This window comes from Anomaloglossus baeobatrachus, chromosome 1, assembly GCF_048569485.1.
Source record: "Anomaloglossus baeobatrachus isolate aAnoBae1 chromosome 1, aAnoBae1.hap1, whole genome shotgun sequence".
Lineage (NCBI taxonomy): Eukaryota > Metazoa > Chordata > Amphibia > Anura > Aromobatidae > Anomaloglossus > Anomaloglossus baeobatrachus.
The window spans coordinates 525,630,573-525,645,738 of NC_134353.1; the positions used below are offsets into that span (position 1 = coordinate 525,630,573).

Here is a 15,166-nt window from a genome sequence, read left to right on the forward strand (position 1 = left end):
TTTTACACTTAAGTAAAAATAGTACACATCTTTCACAGTCAAATTGTTGCTATAAAGAAGACATTTTGTCTTTTTCTGTCACCTTTTTGCTACAAATTTGTCAGTGTACCCAAACTTTGTATTTTTTTTGTACATTGCATTAACCCTTGGTATGATTTTTTCAGACCCTATCCAATTATCTCCAATCATCTATATACATTTGTATCCTTTCAGACTATGGTTTGGACTTCTTCCGCAAGCCAGTTTCAGTGGATGATTATAATGGCCATCGAGATCATCCTGCTCAGACGCACATACCACCAGAGACTCAGTCCGTGTCTTCTGCAGCTGCCGATATGTGCAGGTATAGCATCTTGTTAATTGTGAGAGGTTGGAACAAATGTGTACCTTCTATTTCTGTACGTTTTGCTGTACTTTTGCCGGAGCTGGCAGATCTTCCAGGTTTCTTTATTCATTTGGTACTGATTCCTGATTTAGGGTCTGAGTATATTTAGTAACAGGTCATTATATAGGTACTGGGTGCATATATTATTCTAGACATATATTGTCGATATTAGTGTATTTATTGTGGCTATGTTTTCAGAAAAATATAGAAGAATTCCCAATTGTGATCTACCCTAGAACAAAGTGGTTACTTACTAGCTAGTAATTCATTTTGACTTCTAAATGTTTAACCCCTTCACCACCTGACAATTTTTCCATATTACGTCTTCATTTTTTCCTGCCTTTCTTCTAGGAGCCATATTTTTTTATTTTTCTGCTAATATAGCCATATGAGGGCTTGTTTTTTGCGGGATGAGTTGTACTTGTGAATGACACCATTCATTCTGCCCCATAATGTGCTGCAAAACAGCCAAAAAGTTCCAAGTGCAGTGAAATTTCAAAGAAAGTGCAATTCCACAATTGTTGTTTTTTTTTTTTTAATTTACCGAGTCCACTATATGGTAAAACTGACCTAGCAGTATGATTCCCCAGGTCAGTCCAAGTTTGAGATACCAAACGTATAGTTTCTTTTTTCACTTTAGCTATGAAAAATATGCCGAAATTTGTAAAAAAAAAAAAAAAAGAATTGCGCTTTTGTCGCTATTTTCCAAGACCCGTAGGGTACTTATTTCTTGGGATCTGGGGCTCAGTGATGGCTTATTTTTTTGCATCCTGAGCTGATGTTTTTTAATAATACCATGTTTGTGTAGATGCAACGTTTTGGTCACCTGTTATTGCATTTTATTGTACGTTTATGATAACCACAAAAACATAATTCTGTTCCTTTTATTTATTTTTCTTGTTACACCGTGTACCCATCAGGTTAATTGATTTTCTATTTTGATTAATCGGGCATTTCTGACGCAGCGATAGCAAATATGTGTTTTTTATTTTATTTTCAATGTGGCAAAAGAGAGGTGATTTGAACTGTTTTTTTTTTTTTTATTTTTTCATATGTTTAAAAACTTGTTTTTTTTAACACTTTCTTTTGTTTTTACTAGTCTTGTTAGAGGATTCAAAGCTGTGATCTGATCGCTTGTGCTGCACAGAGCGTGGCTCCAGCCTCGCGATCTTTTGTGAATGCCGGCACTCAGCCAGCGTTCGCAGGAACTACATTATGACAGTGATAGAGGTCATCAGCTGATTCCCGGCTGTCATGGCAATCCATTGGCACTCTGTGATCACGTCACAGGTCCGCCGATGGGGGAGTGCAATGACACGCTCCATGACAGCACACATCAAATCCTGCTGTCAGAGATTTAACTAGTTAACCGAGACAAGTTGATCTCCAAGCTACCCACGCCTGTTGGAGCCACATGTCAGCTGCTCAGATCAGAGGACATGTGCAGGGAAACATGCAAACTCATCAAAGGGAGTGAAACGACCTATGACGTACCGGTATGTCATAGGTCGTAAAGGGGTTAAGACCTGTCATGTGAAAAAACCCTATTAACTTGCAGATATGGAGTTAATCTGCAGAGTAATAGCATTCCGAACCTGCCTGGCTTCAGCAATTCGAACCACACTGCCGGAAGGAAAATAACTTTATTCCCCCCAGCAGCATTCAGATTTAAGACATTGGGGTGGTGCCAATACAGGTTCTGTCACCACGCTGTGTGTTAAGAGTTGTGGATGTAGCCATGCCCCCCTCCTGTACCTGCGCCCCTTCGCACTAATCAACACCTTGCTAAGCATTAGAGGAGGCTGCTGTAGAGTGCAGAGGGGCGTAGGTACAGGTATAGGAGCTGCCCCGACGACTTCAAACCGAATGCTGCCATGGGGAATAAAGTTAATTCCCTCCCAGCAGCAGGATTCAAAGTGCAGGCACCTGGCAAGTTCTGAACACTATTAACCTGCAGATAAACCCCATATCTGCAGGTTAATTGCATTTTTTTTACGTGAGAGGTTCTCTTTAAATGGGTTGTCTGGGATTCATTTTATTTCCTTGTAGTCTTACAGATGTCAAAAAATAGCAAACACCACAATACTCAACCTCCCCAAGTCCAGTGCTGCCTCTCTGCTGCTGCCGGGTGTTTGACACACTGCGATGTAGTCCTGACATCACCAATGCACATTGTTATGAAGCTCAGAACAGCAGCAGAGTGGCAATGCTGAAATTGAGGAGATTGAATGTAGTTGTGTTTGTTTTTTTCTACATCTGCAAGCATATAGTATGGGAAGTAAGAATTAATGCTGGACAGCTGCTATTGGCTTAGACACTTCCAAACTGGAAAAATGAATGCAAATTCTTATTGTAATAATGAAAACATTTTCCAATTTACTTTTCAGTTATGCAGTTATTCTGCTGGAAATAGCAATCAGAAATGATCCTGCTTCGGTAAGAAATATGATTCATCGTTTATTTTTTAATATAAATATATGGTGTTGGAGTGTCAGTTGAGATGGGTCATTGACTATGTGCATCATAGAAATATATTAATTGAGAGATCTTTCGAAGACATCAACCAAGGGTTCGATACACCACAAATACTACTCTAGTCCCTGACTGGAGTAAGATTAGTGTTGCGGCGCACATGGCACACCACTTTTCAGACTCGCCGGATTCATTAAGAGGCATGAGCTTCTTGATCAATCGAGTCAGACAGCAGCACGCCTCCTCATTAAAATTGGTTGGATAAACAGCGGTCTCAATTAATTGAGGCTCAAATGTTTATTGAAGAAGTCATGTGAACTTTGACTTATCTGTTTGTGGTAGTACTAAATTATCTTATTTAGGTATTTCCATAGGATATGTTGAATACATGATTTTACATTTATTGATGGTTGATTTAATATGTTCTCCAGTCACCACCAAAGTTGAGTCTTCTGCTAGCTGCTTCTTGTAATGTGCATATGGTTTCCTGCTCTTTGTATATGTGGCTCTCACCATGCGCTGCACAATTTTGTACAAAATTCGAGTTCTCTTTTAAGTGACCTGGCAATATTAAGGTGGCTTTCACATGTCAATTCAAAGCTATAAAATAAGGTGTCTAAAATAAAAAAAAACAAACAAACACAAGAAATCCTTCATTTTATCACTGACGTCTGACATTGGCTACAAAAACTACATAAAAGAACGGCATCAAATTGCCACATGTTAAAGCATAGAAGATGCCCTGCTATTATTTGCTAGTGGAAAAGTTAAGTGATCCAGATGCAATTTACAGGGTTAATCCAGCCGGTAAAATCATTCTTTAGCTTAGAACGTGTGGTGTTGTAGCAATCGTGAAGTGAATCCGTTCTGCTGGGTAAAGTAGGTTATCAAACGTGGGAAATGTTTCTCCGCAGATAATCGATATTGTTGTGGCGTAGAATATAAATAGACTGCAGACAATTTCCTATGCGGTTATTATAGTAATTGTTCTCATAGTAGTGTTGGGTAAACCATTTCCATGAAAACCTCCGCGTACTAATACTTAGGAATTAAATTGCATTTCCCATCATGAATGTTTATGAACGCAGGAGAGGATGGACCTGCTCTTATCTCCTAATCAAGCTGTGGATATGCCTAAATGTCTATGAAGAAAATGCCCTTATAAAAATTCTAAAGTGGTTGGTAGCACCTCTTAGACCGCACTGCTTATAGAGATTCATGGTTCCGAACCACAAGCAGAAAAATCAAGGACAAACTCCATAATTGGAGACATCTGTACTATGCTCAAATAGGAAGAGACCTGTCAATCCAGTGTCGAAAGAAGCCCATAGTAACCAACCCACATAACTTTTCTCCTCTTCCAGTGCATTCTTATTCTATGTTTTCTCTGGAACACCACAAGATTTCAGACTAGGGGCTCATTCAGACTTCTGCACGATGGTCCGAGCATGGACCATTAAAGCATGTACTCAACTCCACTCTCCCAACTTGAGTGTCACAATTTCATGTATTCATGCCAGTCCATGCAGTGCAGACCGATATCGGACCAATGTGCATAGATGTCTGAGTGAGCCTCAAATCATAGATGTCTCCAGTGACATATGTCTACCCCTGTTTATTGCTGCCTGTTGTTCCGACACTTGACCAATTCACTTTCAAAGGGATTGTTCACTACTTGAACAACCCCTTTTCATTCCCCATGTTTGTCCCCATTAAAATAAAAAAACTTACACTCAACTCCCATGTCGGCCCTGTTCCAGCAGTGTCGACACTCGCTCACCCTGGGCTCATGAGAGGTTGTAACGTTAACACTGAGCTCAGTCACCACCGGCTGAACTGTCCCCACTTTCAGACAAATAAGTCACCAACAGGAGGTTAGAGGCCAGCTGCATCTCCCACTTCCTCTTGGTTACTTATTCTTTTGAAGGCGGTGAAAGAGAAGCCAGTGCTGATTGGGCGTAGGGCTTGCAACTCCTTTAAGAATAACAAAAGCTAGGCAAAATGAAGGGGTTGTTAGAAATGAATCAACATGATTATGTAAAAATATATGGTTGTTGACTGTCTTGAATCTTTGTGTAGATAAAAATAGAGACATATTAAAGAGAATGTGTCATGTAAATACTATTTACGTACAGATATAGGGTTAACCTGCAGGTTAGTAACGTTCTGATGTTGTACGACCGACACACTGAGAGGTCCACACTCAAAAGGAAATTAACTTTTTTCCTCCCGGCTTTCAGTCATAGGGGCGCGGCCAGCAGGGTTTCAGTTACTGATCTGTGCATAGTGAGTGGTGGCTGTACCTACACGCCCAGCACTGACTGATAGCTGGCTCTGTACTGATGCAATGCTGAAATCGCTGTGCCCCTATGACTGAAAGCCCAAGGCTGCCAGGAGGAATAAAGTTAATTTCCTTTATGGAGTGGATCTCTCAGTGTGGCAGAATGCTATTAAGCTGCAAAATAACACCATATCTGCAGGATTAAAGTGTTTTTTACATAACAGGTTCCCTTTAAATTAATCTTATAGGGAATGAGTTGAGAAGAATGGCTGACCTTAATTTAGATGCTAGATTTACAAAGAAACAAAAAAAGCTTCTTGATACAAATATTGCATATTATGTGTAATACATTAGATGGCAAGGTTTGGATAGTTACACCAAAGAATGAGTAGTGTTATAGCATATTATTATAATAGAGTAATTAAAATGGCTAAATTTAGAGGATATAGAGGATTTATATGTATAGTATTTCGCCTAGCAACTAATCTATATCTTTATAAAGACAAAAGTGCAGACAAGTAGTTTTATTTATTTTATAAGGAAAATATCTATATTTCTTTATCCAGGTATGTTCACAAGATAATAGGGATTATGTGAATAGACCTTCATGGTAATTCTAGGAGCGTGAGTCTTTCTTTATTGAATCTAGCTTCTGATGTTTCCCATCTAGAGGAATAGGGCACTTGTTGACCAGCAGTTTTGTTGTGCTGTGGTTCTAATCTGTCATCCTGATTTGTCTATTTCTTATGTCACTTTGTTATATAGAAAGATGATACCAGTTCTGCAGAATATTGCTGCCTCCCTCTACCAGAGTTAATTAAAGGCAAAGCTGACAATGCCTGTCCATGCCCATCCGAATACGTTGATGTAAGTCAGTAAAATCATAGCAAATGAAGCAGAAGCTCAACCGCTTAAACAAAGCTCACTGTAAATGAATGGCAACCAGTAATGTATCTATTGTGTATAGTAGGGAAATGCATACGACATAAAACATCTTAGGACAATGCTTTGTGTCTTAAAGAGGTAGCCACGTCTTCTCAATCAGGAGTACACTGCTCCCCTGCCTTCTGTTGTCCTGCTTGCTGGAGGGGCAGTGCACTTCTGCTTGATTGACTGCAGTATTGTCATATCTCTGGTCCGAACTAGTAGTGAGTCAATGATACAGTATAATTTTTCCACCAATCGTAATGAGACAGAGGTACAATAATTACACTTTTTCAACAAGTGCAAATGAGTCTTGTTAAGATTGTTTTTGTGACTATTGAGCATGATTGATTGATTGCCAAAAATCTCAAATTTTAATAAGTACAGTTTGGAATTTTTAGTGCAGTAGTGCACATTTAGTGCTGGCTTTCTTGTGTTTTCTTCATTGATTGATAGCTCACTGTCTGATTCCTTTGTTTGGTGTCTGACATCAATCAGACAGTGAGCTATCAGTTAGGCTAAAGAGGCTGCTGGTAGGAAAAAAATGGGGAGAAAAAGGCTACTTAAAGGGGTTTACCCACAAATGACATTAATTTTAAAGTTTATTTTTAATCAATAAATCTTAGAATAGTAATAATTAATACAATTAAATGTATTTTAAAAAATGTTTTTCCTGTGCTGAGATAGTTATACAGTTGAAACCAGACGTTTACAGACGCTATCTAAAAAACATATCTACATGTTTTTCTCACTATCTGACATGAAATCAGAATAAACCTCTCCCGCTTAAGGTCAATTAGGATTACCAAATTCATTTATAGTTCCTAAATGCCAGCATAATGTGAGAGAAAATGTCCTAAGGCATTTTATTACTTTCTGCAAAGTCAAAAGTTTACATACATTTCATTAGTATTTGGTACCATTGCCCTTAAATTGTATGACTTGGGTGAAACATTTTGGATCTCCTTCCACAAGCTTCTCACAATAGTTGGTAGGAATTTGGGCCATTCCTCTTGACAGAACTGGTGTAGCTGAGCCATGTTTGTAGGTCACCTTGCTCGCACCTGGCCTTTCAGCTTTGCACATAAATTTTCAATATGATTCAGATCAGGGTTTACTGATGGCCACTCCAAAACATTGACTTTGTAATCCTTAAACCACTTTATAACCAGTTTGGCAGTATGCTTCGGATCATTGTCCATTTGGAAGACCCATTTCCGCCCAAGCATTAAGTTCCTGGCTGAAGTTTTGAGATGTTACATAATCTTCTTTCCTCATGATGCCATCTATTTTTTGACATGCACCAGTCCCTCCTGCAGCAAAACAACCTCACAACATGATGCTGCTACCCCTGTGTTTCACAGTTGGGATGGTGTTCTTAGGCTTCAAAGCTTCTCCTGTTTTCCTCCAAACATAATGATGGTCATTATGGCCAAACAGTTTAGTTTTAGTTTCGTCAGACCACAGACCATGTTTCCAAAAATTAAGATCTTTGTTCCTCTGCATATTTGCAAACATTAATCTGGCTTTTTATGTTTCTTTTGGAGTAATGGCTTCTTCCTGGCAGAGGGCCCTTTCAGCCCATGTTGATACAGTACTCGTTTCACTGTTGATAATGACATAATCTTACCAGCTTCCACCAGCATCTTCACAAGGTCTTTTGCTTTTGTTCTTGGGTTGATATGCACATGTCTGACCAAAGAACGTTCATCTCTGGTACACAGAACTCATCCCTTTCCTAAGTGGTATAATGGCTGAACATTCTCATCTTGTTTTTACTTGCATATAATTGTTTGTACAGATGAATGAGGCACCTTCATATATCTGAAAATTGCACCCAAGGATGAACCAGACTTGTGCAAGTCCACAATTTTCTTCCTGAGATCTTGGCTGATTTCTTTTGACTTTTGATACTACACAAAGAAGCAGTGTGTTTCAGGTGTGCATTAAAATACATCCAGAGGTGTGTCTCTAATTAACTCATATGTTGTCATTATATCTATCCAACGCTTCCATAGACATGACATCATAATATAGGCTGTCCCATATTGTTTATAGGCATAGTACTCTTAAGGGGGCTTTACACGATACGATATTGTTAATGTTTTATCGTCGGGGTCAAGCTGTTAGTGACGCACATCCGGCGTCATTAACGATATCGCAGTGTGTAATACTTACCAGCGACCTTAGGCGACCTCAAAAATGGTGAAAATCGTTCACCATGGAGAGGTCGTCCCAAACTCAAAAATCGGTAAGGGTTGTTTAGCGTTGTGGTTCATCACTCATGCGGCAGCACACATCGCTATGTGTGACACCGCATGAGCGAGGACCGTCTCCTTACATGCCGCCGGCCGCAATGCAGAAGGAAGAGGTGGGCGGGATGTTTACATCACGCTCAGCTCCGCCCCTCCGCTTTCATTGGCCGGCCGCTTAGTGACGTTGCGGTGATGTCGCTGTGATGCCGAACGTCCCTCCCCCTTGAAGGAGGGATTGTTCGGCAGTCACAGCGACGCCGCCGACCAGGTATGTGTGACACTGCGTAGCGATAATGTTCGCTACGGCAGCAATCACAAACAATTGCATGCGCGACGGGGGCGGGTACTTACACGCTCGCTATCGCTAGAAATTGCTAGCGATATCGCTAACGTGTAAAGCCCCCTTTAGTGTATGTAAACTTTTGACTTTAGAGAAAGTAATAAAAATGCCTTAAAACATTATTCTGTCATTTGGCAAATATAAATAATTTTGGTTCCTAATTGACCTAAAACGGAAAAGGTTTATTCTCCTTTCCTGTTAGATAGTGAGAAAAACATGCAGATGTGTGTTTTTAGATAGTGTATGTAAACTTCTGGTTTCAATTGTATATGTGACCCTGCTATGTATTGTATAATAGCTGTTTCTGACCATGCATGGAACACAATCTACTCATATCCCATCTCTTGGACCGAGGAGGAATAATAAATTATACAGACATTACAGCACAGGATCGCAAATTATTCTTTCTATGAGGTCAAATATTTTTTAAAACAGGCAGGGAAATGCATTACCTAAAAAAAAAAGAATCAGATACGATCCTGTAATGTCGGTATACTCTCTCTTGCTTCCTTCCCAGCCCAGGAGATGTGGTATGATCAGACCATGTCTGTGTATGGTCAGATATGGCCATTACACAGCACATAGCAGGGACAAATCTGAAAGATTATCTCAGCACAGGAACATTTTTTTTAAAATACATGCAATTGTATAAATTATTATTATAAGATCTATGGATTAAAATTAACTTTGAAAATTAACTTTGTTCATGGGAAAATCCCTTTAAGTGAGCTACCATACCTTGTTTGCATATTAATTAAAATTCAAATTATTCCGCCATGCAGCAACAGATAGCAGATATAAAGGTGTCTTAGGATTTGCATATCAATATCTGCCAATTTGGTGGGTTGATCTTTTTGATAGATTCCTTTTAAGTCACACATTTAATTTATTTAAAGGGTTTGTCCACTACATCAAGAACCCTGTCTCAATCATCATGTGTTTAACCATTAAAATAACAACAGTTATATTCACCATCAGTGTTGCGCAGTTCCAGCAGTGTCAGCACTCGCTCTCCTAGGCCTCATATGTCACACAAGTCTCATAACAATCATTGCTGGATTCACTTTCCCAGCCTTCGGATGTATCAAACATCAAGAGGAAGTAAGCGGCTAGCACCAGCGATGAGTATGAGCATTGTTATTTTACCGGGGGCAAACATGTTGATTGAGAAAGGGCTGTTCGAGTAGTGGACAAGCCCTTTAACATGCCCAAATACAATATTACGAAGTCAATATATTTTATAATCAAAAGGAAACATCTATCTTATCCAGTATTACTGATCAAAAAATGAAAGACATACAGATAAAAATATAACTATATAACAAAATACAATACAGCAGAACAAGGCAGAAAGTAACAGAATTGCAAAAGAAAAAAAAGAAATAAGAAAACAGAAGGCCACAGTTGGGAAGCACTTGTGCTGTCTAATACTCAGATCACTTTATGCATGTGCATTAAGTTAATCCAAGGTGACCTATCTCAGCACTACGGGAGCAGACAGTTCCCTCTACACATGGCTGCGGTAATATATCTGTACTGTGGATTTGCTATTGATACAATTCTAGCACAGAAAAGACTCTGGATTTCTACTTTATCTAATTTGTTCTGCAGCTGATCAGACGGTGTCGAAGTCAAAACCCAGCACAGAGGCCAACATTTGAGCTGGTAAAGAAACTGCTGTACAGGATGAATCCGAACAAAGTAAGCCCGGTGGACATGATGATGACCCTGGTAAGTTCACACTTTCCTAAAGCTAACAATTTAACTTTAAAACATTTATTATAATATATAGACAAAAAAGAAAGACTGAGGGGTACTTTGCACACTACGACATCGCAAGCTGATTGCAGCGATGCCAAGCGCGATAGTCCTCGCCCCCGTCGCACATACGATATCTTGTGATAGCTGCCATAGCGAACATTATCGCTACGGCAGCTTCACATGCACTTACCTGCCCTGCGACGTCGCTCTGGCCGGCGACCCGCCTCCTTCCTAAGGGGGTGGGTCGTGCAGCGTCACAGCGACGTCACACTGCAGGCGGCCAATAGAAGCAGAGGACGTAAACATCCCGCCCACCTCCTTCCTTCCTCATTGCAGCCGGGATGCAGGTAAGATGATGTTTCTCGCTCCTGCGGCTTCATACACAGCGATGTGTGCTGCCGCAGGAACAAGGAACAATATCCTACCTGTCGCTGCAGCGACATTATGGAAATACCCGACACTACACCGATCATACAATTTCGACACTTTTGTGCTCGTTAATCGTAGTAAAAACAATTCACATACTCCGATGTTGACATCGACGCCGGATGTGCGTCACTTTCGATTTGACCCCACCGACATCGCAGCTGCGATGTCGTAGTGTGCAAAGTACCCCTTACTGGCCAAATCTTGCAACTAAAAAAAAAACAAAAAAGAAAAAAAAAATTCTAAATATTTTTTGACGTGTTTTGCATATCAGAATGACCATTCTCATACCTGCCCAGTAGCCACGTCATGGCAACCTCATTGTACTGGGCCCTACTCTATATTACTATCTATTTCATGGTTTAAAAACCACATATATTTGGGAAAAGTGAGACCCACCATTAAAGGATAAAAACACGTTTGGCTAATGGGGAGGGGGCCTGGAATCACGGTCAGTCAAATGGACAGTACAATGAGGTTGCCGTGACGTGGATACTGGGCAGGTATGAGAATGGCCATTCTGATAGCAAAACACCTCAAAAAATATTTAGATTTAGTTTTTTTTTGCTTTTTTGTTTTTTTTAGTTGCATTTATTATAATATGAAAGGCTTGTGTCTGTGTTGATGTGATAACATTACCAACAAATGTATGTACCAATTGGGACAATGTCTTAAAATCATGTTGTGTACTTTCTAGGATTTGTTGTTACATCCTAGGAAAGCTTGAAAGGGACTCTGTCACCCTTTTGAGGTTTTTTTAGTTGTTAATATGGACATACAGGTAGCCTAGAGGTGAAATTAGCCATACCTGTATGCCACCTGGATAAGGGGTTGTTTTCTAAAAATCAAATTTTATAGCTTGTGTCTTCCCAATGTGTGCGTGTGCTGCCCAGCAGATAAGGCTGTGTCCAGTCTTCATTTTACTGGATTCTTCCTCCTCCTGTCTTCAGAGTCCCTGCAAAGTCAGATGCGCAGCAGGAAATCTTGCACATGCGCAATTTGCCTGCCATCTCTACCCTGTACTGTGAAGGGACTCTAGCAGTGACTCTCCGGTGCCTGCACACAGCAAAATTGAAGAGTGTATACACAGAAGGACGAAACAGTGCAGTGTAGAGACACCAGGCATAAAGTGCAGGCGCGAGATTTACAGCCGCACACGTGAAGTCACAGGGACACCAGGGAAGAGAAGGGATCCTGTATTATTATTATTATTATTATTATTTATTATAGTGCCATTTATTCCATGGCACTTTACAAGGGAAAAAGGTATACATATAATTAAGTACAATAATCATGGACAATACAAGGCACAGATTGGTACAGGAGGAGAGAGGACCCTGCCGGCGTGGGCGCATACTCGACAGGGGATGGGTGAGGATATGGTAGCTAAGGGTAAAGCTGGTTGTGCAGTGATGTACTGGTCTGAGGATTATTGTAGGTTGTACTTTTCTCAGAAGAGGTGGGTCTTCAGGTTCCTTTTGAAGCTTTCCACGGTAGCTGGAGTAGAGCATTCCAGAGTATGGGGGAGGTGCGGGAGAAATCTTGTATGCGATTGTGGGAAGATATATGATGAAGACCAGAGGCAGGCTTATCTTCCAGGCAGCGCACGCCCAATAGCCTGGAAGATTGAAAATATAAAAGATGATTTTTGTCAAACGACCCATCATTCAGGAGGCATACAGTTATGGCTAATTTCACGTCTATGCTGCCTGTATGCCCATATCAATAGCTAAAAGAACTCAAAAGAGTGACAGATTCATTTTAAAGTAAGACTAGTTAAAGTTGTCCATTAAAAAGTGCAAATCAGTCTTTGGTAAATCTATTTATGAGGTTATATTTCATACCAGAAATAGTCAACACTTCATGGAGGCTGTGGCCCCATACTGGCGTCAAGCTACGGTAAGAATAAGGGTTAGGTCAAGTCACAAATAGGATTGAATCTAAACAAAGGGAAACAAAAGTTTCCCCCACTTTTTCATTACCAATTTGGTTTTGATTTTACAATATCACAACCAAATTCTAAGGTTGCACCCAGACGACCATATAAATGGACCGAGATCAGACTGCAATGCACAGACTAGCTGTGGCTCTCCTGACCCGACGGTGATAGCGTTATATATTTCTATAGAGCTGTCACGCTCTGGTCAGGAGAGCCCTGGCCAGTCTGATCTCGGCCAAATTTATACAGTTGTCTGAATGCACCCTAAGGCTGGGGCCACACGGGCACTACTGCGATCCACTTGCATGACACTCGGCTCGTGCTGGCAGTACAGCAGAGCCGAGTGTCATGCCTGTGTCCTTGCAACTGAGGTCCGTTCGTGCGAGCAGACCTCAGCTGCGGGGGGCGGGCCGGCACTCAGGAGGGGAGGGAGGGATTTCTCTCCCTCTCTACTGCGTAGCCGGCTATTGCCATTCTCGCACTGCACTAGCAGTACACCGGTGTACCGCGAGTGCAGTGCGATTTTTCTCTCGCCCCATTCACTTGAATGGGTGCGAGAGAAAGAGACTCAGCTTACAATCGCAGCATGCTGCGATTGTTTTCTCAGTCCGATTAGGGCTGAGAAAATAATCGCTCATGTGTGCTGTCACACAGGCTAGAATTGGTCCGAGGGGAATGCGATGTTTTATCGCACTCCACTCGCACTGTTTTTCTCGCCGTGTGGCTTAGCCCTAATTGTGAGACTTCCATGCTATAACTGAGCTGAGTCAATAGATATTTTTTGGACCTCAACAACAAAACTGTGAGGTTCACTGCCCTTCCCTCTCCAGTTACGATTCTGTGCTGTGTACGGTGTTTTCCCAGGAATTACTCTTTTATAGCACTAGATTCCCTCACTTGCTGGCTTCCATATGGTTCACAGACATTAATTGTGCTTGACTGTGCATGCATAAATGCATAAAGCAGGTGAATTATAGCAACTGCATAATTTACCATTTGATTGAAGAGAGCGTAAGCCTCTTATTTAGGCTCACCTCTGGGGCGCTGCACTAGCAGTTGGATTGTAAGGTTACAACACACTGATAGTTAACAGTGGTCGGATCCTGGTCCATCCGGATAATGTGCCTTAAAAAATAGAACAGGTAGATGAAATGAACAGGATCCATGGCAGCAAACTGTTTCACTCTAAGGGTATGTGCGCACGTTGCTTTTTACCTGCTTTTTACCTGCTTTTTTGCTGCTTTTTCTTCTGCGCTGTTTAATGCCAAAATGGATGTGTTCTTCTATTCAAGCAAAGTCTATGGGAATTTGGGTTTCTTGTTCACACTATGTTGTTCAAAATGCTGCCTTTTTGTGGCAGAACTTTGGTCAAAAACTCAGCTTTGCAGTGCAAAACCCAAATGGCAAAAACAATTGACATGTTGCTTCTTTGAAAAGCTGAGTTTTTGACCAAAGTTCTGCCTCAAAAAGGCAGCATTTTGAACAACATAGTGTGAACAAGAAACCCAAATTCCCATAGACTTTGCTTGAATAGAAGAACACATCCATTTTGGCATTAAACAGCGCAGAAGAAAAAGCAGCAAAAAAGCAGGTAAAAAGCAGGTAAAAAGCAACGTGCGCACATACCCTAAGGCATTTTCTGTCCAAGAACTGAAATTAGTAGGCTTAATTGACGAAAGAAGTAAATGTGACCAGTTTTTAGGCTTAAGGGTACTTTACACGCTGTGATATCGGTACCGATATCGCTAGCGAGCGTACCCGCCCTCGTCGGTTGTGCGTCATGGGCAAATCGCTGCCCGTGGCGCACAACATCGCTTACACTCGTCACACATACTTACCTTCCCTGCAACGTCGCTGTTGCCGGCAAACCGCCTCCTTTCTAAGGAGGCGGTTCGTGCGGCGTCACAGAGACGTCACATGGCAGCCGTCCAATAGCAGAGGAGGGGTGGAGATTAGCGGCCGGAACATGCCGCCCACCTCCTTCCTTCCTCATTGCCGGTGGAGGCAGGTAAGGAGATGTTCGTCGTTCCTGCGTTGTCACACATAGCGATGTGTGATGCCGCAGGAACGAGGAACAACATCGCTACTGACCAGACAACGATTTTTCATAAATATACGACCTCTCTGAGACAAACGATTTTTGTCTTTTTTGCAATCGTTTAAGGTCGCTCCAGCCTGTCACACGCTGCGATGTCACAAACGACGCCAGATGTGCGTCACAAACACCGTGACCCCGATGATATATCGTTAGCGATGTCGCAGCGTGTAAATGGCCCTTTAGGCCAGTCTCCTGAAAGCTATGCTAGATGTACTGCTTTAACCTTAAAGCTTGAAAGAGATAATTATGTGTGAGTGATCCTGTCCCATCAGCATCTAGGCAACA

General features: G+C 41.3%; 1 protein-coding gene across 1 annotated transcript in view; it reads left to right on the forward strand.

The window, feature by feature from the left end:
* LOC142310926 (uncharacterized) overlaps positions 1–15,166 on the forward strand; it is a 375,823-nt gene that overhangs the window by 232,837 nt on the left and 127,820 nt on the right. The window contains exons 15-18 of the mRNA XM_075348804.1: positions 214–343; positions 2,773–2,821; positions 5,904–6,005; positions 10,269–10,388. Coding sequence (XP_075204919.1) covers positions 214–343; positions 2,773–2,821; positions 5,904–6,005; positions 10,269–10,388 — 401 coding nt within the window. The remainder of the gene's footprint in view (positions 1–213; positions 344–2,772; positions 2,822–5,903; positions 6,006–10,268; positions 10,389–15,166) is intronic.